The sequence below is a fragment of the Nematostella vectensis genome, chromosome 15 (assembly GCF_932526225.1).
Source record: "Nematostella vectensis chromosome 15, jaNemVect1.1, whole genome shotgun sequence".
In the NCBI taxonomy this organism is placed as follows: domain Eukaryota; kingdom Metazoa; phylum Cnidaria; class Anthozoa; order Actiniaria; family Edwardsiidae; genus Nematostella; species Nematostella vectensis.
This window is the reverse complement of record NC_064048.1, coordinates 580,335-596,066: the sequence shown is the minus strand read 5'-3', so window position 1 is coordinate 596,066 and position 15,732 is coordinate 580,335. Positions and strand designations below refer to the sequence as shown.

Below are 15,732 nucleotides of genomic sequence, written 5' to 3'. Positions count from 1 at the left end.
CTTACGGATTGGTCTGCTAATGTGACAGAGACGCCAACGCCAACGCCAACGCCAATGACATTTTTGCTTTTTATTAAACTTATTTCTTTTTCGGTTTTTGCATTTTCAATACAAATTATCACAGCTTCAAACAGTTTACAGTTTTCACAAAGTCGTCATTTGAGATAAAAAGGTTAAAACACTTCGCTTCACTTCTTTATACGTATTTTCGGTTGTAATTGTAATACTAAATAGCGCCACCAATTTGAATAAAAAATAGTCAAAATTACCTCAAACGATAATAATTTTGCAGCAGTGTTGTTGCACAAGTGTTATTGCACCACTGATGTTGGAACATCCTGTGTCGTGTGCAAGAATGCACACTTTTTCGGTTTTTGCATTTCCAATACAAATCATCACAGCTTCAAACAGTTTACAGTTTTTACAAAGTCGTCATTTGAGATAAAAAGGTTAAAACACTTCGCTTCACTTCTTTAGACGTATTTTCGGTTGTAATTGTAATACTAAATAGCGCCACCAATTTGAATAAAAAATAATCAACATTACGTCAAACGATAATAATTTTGCAGCAGTGTTGTTGCACAAGTGTCATTGCACCACCGATGTTACACCACGGATGTTGAACATCCGGTGTCGTGTGCAAAGATGCACTACTGCCTTCTTGCGATCACATATGGATGGGACCAAAGGTATTGAAGTCACAAAACGGCAGTGTTAAACAACGTTCACGACAGTCACACAACAGTCACAAAAAATCACGACAGTCACACAACGTCACGCGACAGTGTAACACAAAAGTCACGACAGTTACAAAACGGCACACAACCACATTCAAAGCAGGCCTGCCTCTAATAAATGCCCTCCATTTTCTTGATCCGCGTGATTATGTCATCATACACAAGCTCGGCAGCATCCAGACCCCAGATGAAATCTAAGTGCTGCCACGCCTTCAGCTCCTTGTTGTCAATCAGAGTCTTTGGGGGCAGGGCCTTCATTAGTAGGCTGACGTCATCAGGATCTGCCAGCCAATCGTTGCCGCCCCAGTATAGCATGGTTGGCACTGTGATAGCGGAGATGTTGTACTGAGGCGGAGTGTTCTGAAAATATGGGGTATTAGTGATACATTGATTTCAAATAAGAATCAATACAAAAGGCCCAAATAGATGGTGATCGTAAACCAGGAGAATAAATACAATGCACCAAAGACTGGTAATCGACTCTGATTTCTTCAGGGCAGACTACTTTCGGTTTAAAATAATGTTGCATTTCCCAACCCATGTGTCGCAAACCACAGTGGCTCACGGGTATGTAAGTATAAATAGCCGAATCCTGATACTCAATTTTATTTACACTCATTTACTTATTCATTTGGTACCTATGAAGCCCAGCGGGTTCCGACACTTGTATTCTCTGAGCCCAGTCTTATTTCAAATAAGCTTCAGCAAATTGAAAAACAATGTCGTCTAAGTAAAATACCAAAAAGAAAAAACGAAACAGAAAAATTCACTTTCGCTAGCTTAGACTCCATCGGTATTTTTGTCTCTGGGAGCCACAATTCATCCAAACAAAACAGAGAGTGAAAAAGTGTCCGTTTTCCTTTCTAGGGTTGGAAAAAAATATTAACCTATTTGAAATAAAAATAAATACAAAAAGCCCAAATTGTCGTGCTTGGTGATCCAGGTTGCACTTAGAGAATCCATATTTCATAAACAAAATAAACAAACAAGCGTACATAAGAGCATTACAGGTCTGGAATGAACAAACAAGCGTAAATAAGAGCATTACAGGTCTGGAATAAACAAACAAGCAAAAATAAGAGCATTACTGGTCTGGAATAAACAAACAAGCGTAAATAAGAGCATTACCGGTGTGGAATAAACAAACTAGCTTGAATAAGAGCATTAAAGGTCTGGAATAAACAAAACAGCGTAAATAAGAGCAGTACAGGTCTGGAATAAACAAACAAGAGTAAATAAAAGCATTTCAGGAGTGGAATAAACAAACAAGCGTAAATAAGAGCATTACAGGTGTGGAATAAACAAACAAGCGTAAAAAAGAGCATTACTGGTCTTGAATAAACAAACAAGCGTAAATAAGAGCAGTACAGGTCTGGAATAAATAAACAAGCGTAAATAAGAGCATTACAGGTGTGGAATAAACAAACAAGCGTAAATAAGAGCATGACAGGTCTTGAATAAACAAACAAGCGTAAATAAGAGCATTACAGGTCTGGAATAAACAAACAAGCGTAAATAAGAGCATTACAGGTGTGGAATAAACAAACAAGCGTAAATAAAAGCATGACATGTCTTGAATAAACAAACAAGCGTAAATAAGGGCATGACAGGTCTGGAATAAACAAACAAGCGTAAAAAAGAGCATTTCAGGAGTGGAATAAACAAACAAGCGTAAATAAGAGCATTACAGGTGTGGAATAAACAAACAAGCGTAAATAAGAGCATTTCAGGTCTGGAATAAACAAACAAGCGTAAATAAGAGCATTACAGGTGTGGAATAAACAAACTAGCTCGAATAAGAGCATTACAGATCTGGAATAAACAAAAAAGCGTAAATAAGAGCAGTACAGGTCTGGAATAAATAAACAAGCGTAAATAAGAGCATTACAGGTGTGGAATAAACAAACAAGCGTAAATAAGAGCATGACAGGTGTTGAATAAACAAACAAGCGTAAATAAGAGCATTACAGGTCTGGAATAAACAAACAAGCGTAAATAAGAGCATTACAGGTGTGGAATAAACAAACAAGCGTAAATAAAAGCATGACATGTCTTGAATAAACAAACAAGCGTAAATAAGGGCATGACAGGTCTGGAATAAACAAACAAGCGTAAATAAGAGCATTTCAGGAGTGGAATAAACAAACAAGCGTAAATAAGAGCATTACAGGTGTGGAATAAACAAACAAGCGTAAATAAGAGCATTACAGGTCTGGAATAAACAAACAAGCGTAAATAAGAGCAGTACAGGTCTGGAATAAACAAACAAGCAAAAAAAAAAGAGCAGTACAGGTGTGGAATAAACAAACAGGCGTAAATAAGAGCATTACAGGTCTGGAATAAACAAACAAGCATAAATAAGAGCATTACAGGTGTGGAATAAACAAACAAGCAAAAAAAAAAAGCAGTACAGGTGTTGAATAAACAAACAAGCGTAAATAAGAGCATTACAGGTCTGGAATAAACAAACAAGCGTAAATAAGAGCATTACAGGTCTGGAATAAACAAAAAAGCATAAATAAGAGCATTACAGGTCTGGAATAAACAAACAAGCGTAAATAAGAGCATTACAGGTCTGGAATAAACAAACAAGCGTAAATAAAAGCAGTACAGGTTTGGAATAAACAAACAAGCGTAAATAAGAGCATTACTGGTCTGGAATAAACAAACAAGCGTAAATAAGAGCATTACAGGTGTGGAATAAACAAACTAGCTCGAATAAGATCATTAAAGGTCTGGAATAAACAAAACAGCGTAAATAAGAGCAGTACAGGTCTGGAATAAACAAACAAGCGTAAATAAGAGCATTTCAGGAGTGGAATAAACAAACAAGCGTAAATAAGAGCATTACAGGTGTGGAATAAACAAACAAGCGTAAAAAAGAGCATTACTGGTCTTGAATAAACAAACAAGCGTAAATAAGAGCAGTACAGGTCTGGAATAAATAAACAAGCGTAAATAAGAGCATTACAGGTGTGGAATAAACAAACAAGCGTAAATAAGAGCATGACAGGTCTTGAATAAACAAACAAGCGTAAATAAGAGCATTACAGGTCTGGAATAAACAAACAAGCGTAAATAAGAGCATTACAGGTGTGGAATAAACAAACAAGCGTAAATAAAAGCATGACATGTCTTGAATAAACAAACAAGCGTAAATAAGGGCATGACAGGTCTGGAATAAACAAACAAGCGTAAATAAGGGCATTTCAGGAGTGGAATAAACAAACAAGCGTAAATAAGAGCATTACAGGTGTGGAATAAACAAACAAGCGTAAATAAGAGCATTACAGGTCTGGAATAAACAAACAAGCGTAAATAAGAGCAGTACAGGTCTGGAATAAACAAACAAGCAAAAAAAAAGAGCAGTACAGGTGTGGAATAAACAAACAAGCGTAAATAAGAGCATTACAGGTCTGGAATAAACAAAAAAGCATAAATAAGAGCATTACAGGTCTGGAATAAACAAACAAGCGTAAATAAGAGCATTACAGGTCTGGAATAAACACACAAGCGTAAATAAAAGCAGTACAGGTCTGGAATAAACAAACAAGCGTAAATAAGAGCATTACAGGTGTGGAATAAACAAACAAGCGTAAATAAGAGCATTACAGGTCTGGAATAAACAAACAAGCGTAAATAAAAGCAGTACAGGTTTGGAATAAACAAACAAGCGTAAATAAGAGCATTACTGGTCTGGAATAAACAAACAAGCGTAAATAAGAGCATTACAGGTGTAGAATAAACAAACTAGCTCGAATAAGAGCATTAAAGGTCTGGAATAAACAAAACAGCCTAAATAAGAGCAGTACAGGTCTGGAATAAACAAACAAGCGTAAATAAGAGCATTTCAGGAGTGGAATAAACAAACAAGCGTAAATAAGAGCATTACAGGTGTGGAATAAACAAACAAGCGTAAAAAAGAGCATTACTGGTCTTGAATAAACAAACAAGCGTAAATAAGAGCAGTACAGGTCTGGAATAAATAAACAAGCGTAAATAAGAGCATTACAGGTGTGGAATAAACAAACAAGCGTAAATAAGAGCATGACAGGTCTTGAATAAACAAACAAGCATAAATAAGAGCATTACAGGTCTGGAATAAACAAACAAGCGTAAATAAGAGCATTACAGGTGTGGAATAAACAAACAAGCGTAAATAAAAGCATGACATGTCTTGAATAAACAAACAAGCGTAAATAAGGGCATGACAGGTCTGGAATAAACAAACAAGCGTAAATAAGGGCATTTCAGGAGTGGAATAAACAAACAAGCGTAAATAAGAGCATTACAGGTGTGGAATAAACAAACAAGCGTAAATAAGAGCATTACAGGTCTGGAATAAACAAACAAGCGTAAATAAGAGCAGTACAGGTCTGGAATAAACAAACAAGCAAAAAAAAAGAGCAGTACAGGTGTGGAATAAACAAACAAGCGTAAATAAGAGCATTACAGGTCTGGAATAAACAAACAAGCATAAATAAGAGCATTACAGGTGTGGAATAAACAAACAAGAGTAAATAAGAGCATTACAGGTGTGGAATAAACAAACAAGCGTAAATAAGAGCATTACAGGTGTGGAATAAACAAACAAGCGTAAATAAGAGCATTACAGGTCTGGAATAAATAAAAAGCGTAAATAAGAGCATTACAGGTCTGGAATAAACAAAAAAGCATAAATAAGAGCATTACAGGTCTGGAATAAACAAACAAGCGTAAATAAGAGCATTACAGGTCTGGAATAAACAAACAAGCGTAAATAAAAGCAGTACAGGTTTGGAATAAACAAACAAGCGTAAATAAGAGCATTACAGGTGTGGAATAAACAAACAAGCGTAAATAAGAGCATTACAGGTGTGGAATAAACAAACAAGCAAAAAAAAAAGAGCATTACAGGTCTGGAATAAACAAACAAGCGTAAATAAGAGCATTACAGGTCTGGAATAAACAAAAAAGCATAAATAAGAGCATTACAGGTCTGGAATAAACAAACAAGCGTAAATAAGAGCATTACAGGTCTGAAATAAACAAACAAGCGTAAATAAAAGCAGTACAGGTGTGGAAAGTTGTACCATTCTTGTTTATGTGCCAAGGCACAAGGCACAAACCCTCACAGGGAGCCCAACATCTAAAACCAAGGCCCATACCTACACAGGGAGCCCAACATCTATCACCAAGGCCCATACCTACATAGAGAGCCCAACATCTAAAACCAAGGCCCATACCTACACAGAGAGCCCAAAATCTAAAACCCAGGCCCATACCTACAAAGGGAGCCCAACATCTAAAACCAAGGCCCATACCTACACAGGGAGCACAAAAGCACGACCTACACAGGGAGTCCAACATCTACCATCAAAGCACATACCTACACAGGGAGCCCAACATCTATCACCAAAGCTTATACCTACACAAGTAGCCCAACATCTATCACCGAATCATATACCTACACAGGGAGCCCAAAATCTATCATAAAAGTACATACATACACAAGGAGTCCAACATCTTTCACCAAAGTACATACATACACAGGGAGCCCAGCATCTATAACCAAAGCGCATACCTGCACAGGGAGCCCGACATCTATCACCAAAGTACATACATACAGAGGGGGCCCAACATCTTTCAACAAAGCACATACCCACACAGGGAGCCCAACATCTATCACCAAAGTACATACATACACAGGGGGTCCAACATCTTTCACCAAAGCACATACCCACACAGGGAGCCCAACGTCTATCACCAAAGCACATACCCACACAGGGAGCCCAACATCTATCACCAATGTACATACCTACACAGGGAGCCCAACATCTATCACCAATGTACTTACCTACACAGAGAGCCCAACATCTATCATCAATGTACATACCTACACAGGGAGCCTAACATATATCACGAATGTACATACCTACACAGGGAGCCCAACATCTATCACCAATGTACATACCTGGCCATAACGTTTCATATTATCTTTTCCATAATCATACATCTCAAACTTCTTAGACTTGTACATCTGTAAAACATGTACCGTATGTGTCAATTTATTTTAACCATTAAATTTAAGGCCCCGATTGTAAAAAAAAATGGTTCCTATTTTTGCCATTAAAAATATACAGGACTTATTTATTTAGCAGTATGCAATAAACCTTATAAAAGTATAAAGACATGAGTCCTGGAGAAGGACTGTGCACTACTGTACAAACAATCAAAGGAAAAATATAATAACATTATAATGAGGTGCAATTTATAGGAAAGTTCACAATACTAATTCTACGTACCTACAAATGTGTGCAAAGGTTTCATCATGAGTCTAATCATGGTTGACCAGACACCTTTGATGTCAGATTGTGTGTATGTGATTATACACAAAAAGCTTCTACACTTCAGGCCGGGGGGTCCACTGACAGGCACTGACAGGTCCATGCACCAGTCTTTGACCGACACAATGTGGGTATTTTCTCACTATCTCAATTCACACTTTTTCCAGGTTAACGATGGTGCCCCCCCCTACTTGGCAGATCCTGCTATTAAGCACAGACCCTTGTTATGGTGTACTTACCTGGGCATAGTGGATCATATTCTTGACTGAAGTCCCAGCTGGTGTATGTGATATGTATACTGGAAGTCTTGTCTGTAAACAAAAATCAGGAGGGGGGACTGAGGGTAAAGTTTTTATATTTGCTGTTTATATTCTATAGGCCACCCTTTAACCATTATGGGTGGAGGCTCAAGTAATTGTGCAGCATAACTTTTGGAATTTTCACCAAGCTAACAACACAAGCGGAATCTAAACTCTCTAGTAAACGAACCTTATAAAAAAAGTCTACCTAAGAAAGCTATAAAGGAGAGGGGAGGGGGTTGAGACATGGAATGGAGAAAGAGAACAGGGGCTGTTTCCTAGAAAGCAGTTTAATACAGCTATATCAACATTTGATTGGATAAAAAGGGCATATTCACCCCTTAGTTTGCATTCAGTTGTGAATCTAGGGGGAGGGTTTAGGGGGTTTTAACCCCCCTTTTGGCTGCCAGAAAGCAAATGTAACAAAAGAAATTCCCCCTCCTTTTGTCACTGAGCCAAACCCCCATTTAGCGAAAAGCTAGATCCGCCTTTGCCATTTACCTGTTAGCCTGCTTTCTCGAAACCTGGCCCAGGAAAGCTACTACACATTTCGTTTTGAGTAAATAGTCAGATGTAGCAGGAAGATAAACACCACCTTTCTACTCTGCATTTTTAGTTGTCTACTGCTTTTTTCTCTTCAAATCTAACAATAAGGGTAGTAAGGGATAGCAAATAGTTGCCCTAATTTTAAACTTGCTCACAAAATTACTGTAAGCTGTATTTTCAGGGTGCTCTCAATGCTTTTTTGTTAATAGTGTTTAGTAAATATTAAGCAGAATGTATAACAAAAATGTATAGAGCTTCTTGGGAAGTCATCTCAATGAAAGTAGAACATCTAGAAAATACCAATCAAGTAATATAACCAATTGAACCCTGGATCCTCTGAACAAAGTGAGTAAAACAGTAGCCTGCTCTATAGGGTTAGCTTGAAAATACCTTTTTCCAGGGTCTCCTTATTCCTTCCGAAACACTTACTGTATTTCCTAGTTGCCCTGCTAAAGAGCCTGCTTACAGGCTAGTACAACTGAGCTATCACACTCAATGCTACATTACCATGTTGAGTTGTGATTGATCAAAGCCGTCTAGAATGAAGATGACATCAGAACAGACATCGCGAATCCCAAGTGGCTCACAGAAAAGAACAGCTAGTATTCTCATGATCTCATTATTCGGCAGGAAGTCATGGATACCAAATATCTTGAACAGATCCTTAAAAGACAAATGGAGAGTTAATAATCTATTCTCCTATAAAGTGTCTGACAAAATTTCTCTGTGCACAACATAAGAATGTGGTTTCAATGGCATTTTCTCCCTGGCTAAAAAATCAAATCATATAAACTACCACTGATGCAAAATGAACTCAGCTATAATTAAAGATCAGGCATGCTCTGTGTTTCCATATTCTGTCTGCACTTTTTCGGGTTGGCACTCAATATCTTTGAGTAGTCAGTAATAACTGATGTCAGACATTAAACAATTACTACAGTGTTTTATTTATTCAGGTGAACAACAGATGTCATTGCCTGCAGTGCACACAAATATCTGAGTTAGTAATCTAGCCAAAACCAAACCAATTCCCTATGCTTTCTTGGCGCAACATTCCTCATGTACGGTAGAAGGGTCAGATTGTAAACCATTTTGCATATAAAATAATGGCTGCTGTAGCTACATATATATTAATATCAAAATTTGAAGGGTTAGGGGAGGGTTTAGGGGAAAAAAGGGGGGGGGGGGTCTGGAAATACCACAGACTTTATAAGATAAATGCTATCCCTATTTACAAACCTCTACTTCTGGAACAAAGTTTGCCAAATATTTGATGGGACTCTCAATGTGTCCAATTGTTGTCACAGGACCCAGAGCGAAGTGTGCTTTTATCTTACTCGCAAGATCTTTGTTGCAGGATGATTCGGCAAACATCATCATTGTCCCCTGGGAATGGCCAGCATAGTAGAGAGAGGGTACATTTGACACTTTTAGGGCCTTGTCAATCATTGCTGTGAGATCATACTTTGAAAATTCATCCCAGCTGATGATTGTAAAATAAATACAAAATAAAAGTTTAACATAATTTTTCATTAATTATACAATTTCTTGTTCATTTTTTTATAATTAAAAGGCTGACCTATCTGTAAGTCAGTCCATGAATGGACTGCAAGGGATAGTGAAGTAAACACAATTATTATCATTATTGTAATCATTTCTATTTTCATTGCCATTATAATTTTTTGTTTTTTAACAGCCAATAGTACACAGGCCAGTAGGCTGGAGGTATATCCATGCCCCTACGGGCCTTATTCTCGTCATATTGGGAAACTACACATGACCCTACAGCCCAATCCCTTGCTATGACCCTGCTGGTCAATACATCCTAAGTGACACAACACACCACGAGTCACACAACACACCACGAGTCACACAACACATCCAGAGTCAAACAACCCAATCCCTGAGTCACACAACACATCCCGAATCACACAACATGCCTGAGTCACACAACACAATGCCTGAGTCACACAACACAATTCCGGAGTCACACAACACAATGCTGGAGTCACACAACACAATGCCTGAGTCACCCAACACAATTCCTGAGTCACACGATACAATACCTGAGTCACACAACACAATGCCTGAGTCACACAACACAATGCCTGAGTCACACAACACAATGCCTTAGTCACACAACACACTATCCGAGTCACACAACACAATGCCTGAGTCACACAACACAATGCCTGAGTCACACAACACAATTCAGGAGTCACACAACACAATGCCGGAGTCACATGACACAATGCCTGAGTCACATGACACAATGCCTGAGTCACACAACACAATGCCTGAGTCACCCAACACAGTGCCTGAGTCACACAACACAATTACGGGGTCACACAACACAATTCCTAAGTCTTGCATACAATGCCTTTGTCACACAACACAATGCATTCGTCACACAATACAATGCCTTAGTCACACAATACAATGACTGAATCACACGACACAATGCCTGAGTCACACAACACAATGCCTGAGTCACACAACACAATTCTGGGGTCACACAACACAATTCCTAAGTCTTGCACACAATGTCTCTGTCACACAACACAATGCCTTCGTCACACAATACAATGCCTTAGTCATACGACACAATGCCTGAGTCACACAATACAATGCCTGAGTCACACGACACAATGCCTGAGTCACACAATACAATGCCTGAGTCACACGACACAATTCCTTAGTCTTGCACACAATGCCTTTGTGCCCTGTGATTTAGGGAAATGCTTTCACTCTTTTACAGAATTCCTTGGTGTTCACCCTCCCCTTCCTTACACAGTTTTTGTCTTTGATATGGGCCTACATCATAATAATGTTTACTACAAATTCATTTGCTTTCTGTTGTGTCTCCTCTACCCTTCCCTACATGCACTTTGGGCCTACCCCATTGTACAGTGAAGCCTTGGTAAAACAATACCCTTGATTAAATGATACTCCTGGTAAAATGATTCATTTGGTATTTTGACTCTCTTGGTACAACAACACTCTTGATATTATTATACTCTTAGTATAATAATGCCAATTTACGCCCTGTCAACCATAAAAAATATATGAAAAATAATCTCAAATTAACTATATTTTTCTCATGCCATATCATTATATAGAGGTTTCACTGTAATGTTCGTTACACTAGCGTCCTCACCTAAAATCCCAGAATGCATCTGAGTGAATAGAGACATTCACATGTCTCATGCCATAGGTATTACCCCTGACATTACCAAGCCAGACGTCAAAGCAATTATCAGCAAGGATAAAGGCCAGGCTCTCATTGGGCAAATTAGCAACCCAGTTTGTAGATGAACACAGTAAGCCATGCTGTACAAATATCACTGGTTTATTGGGAAAATCCTTGCACTTGCCGTTTTGCCCAAATGGTATTCGCTGGATCGATATAATGTAGCCATCTTTTGTAGTGACGTCATAGTTCTCCACAGGGTACCCATGGTATTGGATCATTTGGCTCTTAAGAAAGTAAATATAATGTGAGTAGTTTTAAAGACCAAGAAATATGTACTTTGTTTCAAAAGGGGGCGTGTAAAAAGGTAAAATAAAACTGGCACATTAAGGATATGCAAATTAGTAAAGCGATGCGGGAATCGATCTAAAAAATGGGGTAACATAAAAATATTTAAAGCATTTCCAAAATTATTTTAGAAGCTTCATAAATCAGAATTTCTCAAAAACAAATAATTTTCAACAATGGTGCAATTTGCTTTAAATGAAAAGAGATTTACTTAATTAATGCAGCGTGCAACTACGGATCCCAAAACAATAACAAACAACAAACGAATATCCACAAAAAATAACTGCAAGAAAAAAAAAACATTCAAGCAGGAAATAAGGGCTTAGTTACAAAAGTTTTTCACTGTCCCATCATAGTCCCATCACATTATCCATTGTAGAAACCCGCTATGTACAAGTTACGCCATACCACGTTCATGTTGATCTCGGGGTCTTCGCGGGCTCTAACCCAAGGTTTCCCATGGCAAACTGCACAGAAACCAGCCAACAAAACTAGAGGAAACATCATTCTACTCGGCCACGATTTCTCGCCAAATCGTGGCCGCATTGGGAGAGAGTTTATGCAAGTTTCAGACACAAATTTCCTACTTCGAGTTAGTAACCTGAAAACACTTTGTTTTCCTTCGAGAACGTGTGATTACCACGTGATCGTATCGCGGATTGTGATTGGCTAGAGAAGAATGGTACGAGATGGGGGGACACACAGGTAGCCCAACAACCGACAGGCAAAACCGACCAACAAAAACAAGTCAAGCTCAGAATTCATATTTATTCTTTTATAGCAATTGTTTATTATAGAATCACCATAAAAGCTTTCTGGCTGATTCATAAGCACTGAATAAGATGCTACTTGTTGCTGTTCTTTGGCAAATTAAAGTCAAAGTTTATGATTTCTTAGTGCAAGACGCCTTCGCCGTCCCCTTCCCTTTAAAAAAATGTTTTTTTTTTTTATGGTTCCCATCTTTTTTTTTATTTCTTGTATTTTCTCAAGTTTATTCTTGTCACTTCCGACCATTGTCCTTTAATAATTTAAAAATATTTGCTGAGTCGGAATCGCACCGGAAGTAGATTGTCAGAACCCATATATGGGGGCAGGAGAAGCGAGATCATTTCCTGTTTGTGTGAGAGATTCTAGCAAGTGCCAAAACTCGCATCCTTTGAACCGAGAAAGTGTAAAACAAACGCAAGCGAATCAACAATGTACAGCAACTCTAGAAAAGAATCAGATCTTCATCATCAACAGAGAGTTGTGCAACAGCTTCGTCAGGAATGTAAAATCAACCGCGTCAAAGTGTCCCAAGTCGCCACAGAGTAAGTCACAGAAAAACATGCGCCATCACGATATGTTTGATGCTGTTTCAGCAACAAAGACAAACTTCTTTCTTACTGCCTTATTTTAAACGATAACTCGTATTTAAAGTTATTTTACATCTTTTGGTGTACAGACACAGTGTTGAATGCTAGTTATTATGTAGCTGAACAAAATTTTCACAAAATCTTTATTCATAACTTCATGTGATGTTTTGATTTCGGTCCCCATAGAATGAAAGAGCTCAGAGATTAATCGGGATTTAGCAATTAGTCGAAACAAGACTCATGCAATGAGTCATAATCCTCTTAACAAATCCTACTTTCGAGTCTGGATCTCTGAGAAAAAATTATGTTTGGGTCCGAATAACATGAATCAGCCTGAAGCAAGCCTAGCATTTTTTTGTCTTGGAATTGATTCCCGCCATCAGTCACCACGAACTTCATCACGCTAAATCAAAATACGGAGCGATCGATAAAAAAAATTGCTATAATGTGTTGTTATATCCTATCATTTTCCTTTTAATATATACTGTAAATACCTTTGGATTAATCATCCAAAAAAATAATATCTTGCTATCTCTTATGCTCATTAAATTCAGGATTAATTTATTAGACCTGTCGTCTCTTTATCTCTTTCTTTTTATGTCAATCTAGTTTTGATGTCAATTTGGTTTTGAACTCCTCCGACAATGATTTATAAAAAGTAAATATTTTTAACAACAATTGATCTCCGGGCATTCACAACCCAGTGGTTCGTTTATGTGCACATTTGAATGATTATAATTCGGCTATTTCTAGTCTACAATTATTTTTTCAAATTTCAGAATACCATGGAATTGAACCCCGTTTATTTTTTTTCTGTAACTTAAAGTACAAATGTACACAAACCAGTGAACATTTCATACGACTTGACTAATTACTGCTTATAAACTTGGCTTTTCAATTGACTTCTTTGCTCTTGTATAATTTGATTTGTAAAGTTACACTTGAGTCATTATGGACAATGGAGTGATACAGCGCTAGAATTCCATGTGTGTGGCCCTGTTAATGTATTCTTTGCCTTCTTTTGGTTATTGTTGTGGGTTTCTTTGATGGAATCTGCCCAGACACCTGCCCTTCTAAACTATTATGTTAAAACTCCATTCACCAAAGTGATGAAATGTATTTACATAAAAGCAGTCATCAGTGAATATATAGAAAACAATTAATATGATCTATGCTTTTCTCTTACCATATACTAAACTAATTATATGCAGTTCGGCTAAAACCTCCATAACTAATAATAAAGCATTATTCTGTTGATAAAATTATTATGACCTGTTATCAATCAAGAATTGATTATTAATTGTGAGTTAATAACAATAGGATGGCAAATGGTTTTGGACAAATTTTAAATTACTAGTAATTAGTTATTAATTACTGTAGTTACAATTAGTTACAATTTCAATTAGTGGCTATCTAATAACACTTGTGTAAAACACAAGTGCAAATGCAAGAAAATTAAGTACTACAGTAATTGTGCTTTCTTAGGCTGAATCTGAGTGTTTCACTGTACCAGTGAGAAATTGAAATCTATTTTTAATGTTATACTGTTTCTGTATACCCCCATAAAGTTTCAACATTGCCAGTTTTCTTTTAATGTACCTCTGCATCTAACCCAAATTATCCCATTTTATTTGTTTTCGCTCTGATGATGATTTTTCTTTACAGACTGATGCATTATTGCGAATGCAAAGAACATGAAGATCCTTTACTTCAGAAGATTCCTGTGAGTGAAAACCCATTCATCGAAAGAAGAGGAATGTGCCAGATTCTATAAACCATGCCTCCTCCTATAAACTGTAACACGCATATACGATCGGAACATAGTCAAATTTGAGCGCAAGGACTTTATTAATGATGTGTTGCACTTCCAGATGAGAAGAGGAAATATATTCTAGAACAGAAAAAAGGCATTTCATCTGATTTTCAACCCTATTCAGGACTTCCAAGAAATTTATAGGAAAAAATATTTTGGGAAGTACCTTAGTTGGCAGATATGTTGTAGTTGTAAAAAATTGATATCTTTTGGAATTTAAAGAAGGGTTTTGTATAATGGATTGTTAATTTGTATGATCAATTGATGGTTGTTAATCAACATGTTTATAAAATTCAGATTTCCTACGTATTTTTGTTGTTGTTTTGTAAAAATCAATGGTTGCTGATCAACATGTTTAAAAAATTTACATTTTCTGCGTATTTTTGTTGTTGTTTTGTAAAAATCACTCGCACGAGATTTCCTTCTTGTGTACGGCAAGTCTTACCCTCCTTTTGGTGAAGCTGTTATATTAACCCATTGACTCCTGGCTATTTTTGAGCTGGATTTACTTGTTCCTGTGCTGATGCGAGCATGAGTGCCCTAGGACATCATGAAGTCTATTGGGGTATAATTGAGGTCTGTGCTTATGGATATTTGCAAGCAAAGGTAGATTCATGGTGACTTTTTTCTTGCTTGGCTTTGCCTGGATAAGAAAACAATTTTCCGAACTCCAGCTCTCCTGAATACTGTCTTTCCTGAAACCAAATTAATTCCAAAATTGTTTACACTGCTATTCTGGGTCTGTATGACATGAAATTGATTTGTTGGGCTTTGGGGTGACCGTCTGACTTTGGGGAGAGGAGTGATGACTGACTCTCGCCTCGTGCATTTTTCCCTTAATCTCCCAGGCTTTGCAATCCGTAATGACATCCAAGTGGTTTTACAATCCTTCAGGAAGTAGACATTGTGTTTTGAGGCCATGGAAATGAACCTGGAAGATCAGAATAAAGGTATCTATTTGTGTCTTGAGCTTTGTTAGCTGATCTCTTTCCCTTGTGTGATGTTTTAAGCGTTTTGTTGAGAAGGGTAATTCTGCTTTTCTTTCCTTGTTCGATTTGAAATTTGTTAAACAACCTGAGCTAGTTGATATCACCGTAGTTAGATGCATATGTTCAAGA

At 37.4% G+C, this 15,732-nt stretch overlaps 1 protein-coding gene and 2 long non-coding RNA genes across 3 annotated transcripts; 2 read left to right on the top strand and 1 right to left on the bottom strand.

Moving 5' to 3' along the window:
• Positions 1-55: 55 nt before the first annotated feature.
• Positions 56-12,076, bottom strand: LOC5513482 (lipase lipl-1). The gene is made up of 7 exons (XM_001633659.3): positions 11,855-12,076; positions 11,066-11,385; positions 9,148-9,391; positions 8,416-8,571; positions 7,303-7,374; positions 6,691-6,756; positions 56-1,097 (listed from the first exon to the last, which is right to left on the bottom strand). The coding sequence occupies exons 1-7, from the start codon at positions 11,990-11,992 to the stop codon at positions 849-851; spliced, it is 1,245 nt and encodes a 414-aa protein (XP_001633709.3). The 5' UTR covers positions 11,993-12,076; the 3' UTR covers positions 56-848.
• LOC125560652 lies at positions 3,759-4,412 on the top strand. The gene is made up of 2 exons (XR_007306729.1): positions 3,759-4,070; positions 4,192-4,412. It is a non-coding gene; the product is annotated as an uncharacterized LOC125560652 (long non-coding RNA).
• On the top strand, positions 4,720-5,667 carry LOC125560651. The gene is made up of 3 exons (XR_007306728.1): positions 4,720-5,111; positions 5,432-5,591; positions 5,634-5,667. It is a non-coding gene; the product is annotated as an uncharacterized LOC125560651 (long non-coding RNA).
• Positions 12,077-15,732: the final 3,656 nt, after the last annotated feature.

Bases quoted from the DNA above. Each gene is read 5' to 3' on its own strand.
- LOC5513482 (XM_001633659.3), bottom strand. From the start codon at position 11,992: ATGCGGCCACGATTTGGCGAGAAATCGTGGCCGAGTAGAATGATGTTT. The intron at 6,757-7,302 runs GTAAGTACACCA...CATGTTTTACAG, and splicing joins ATATGATCCACTATGCCCAG to ATGTACAAGTCTAAGAAGTT. The intron at 1,098-6,690 runs GTATGTACATTG...CCATATTTTCAG, and splicing joins ATATGAAACGTTATGGCCAG to AACACTCCGCCTCAGTACAA.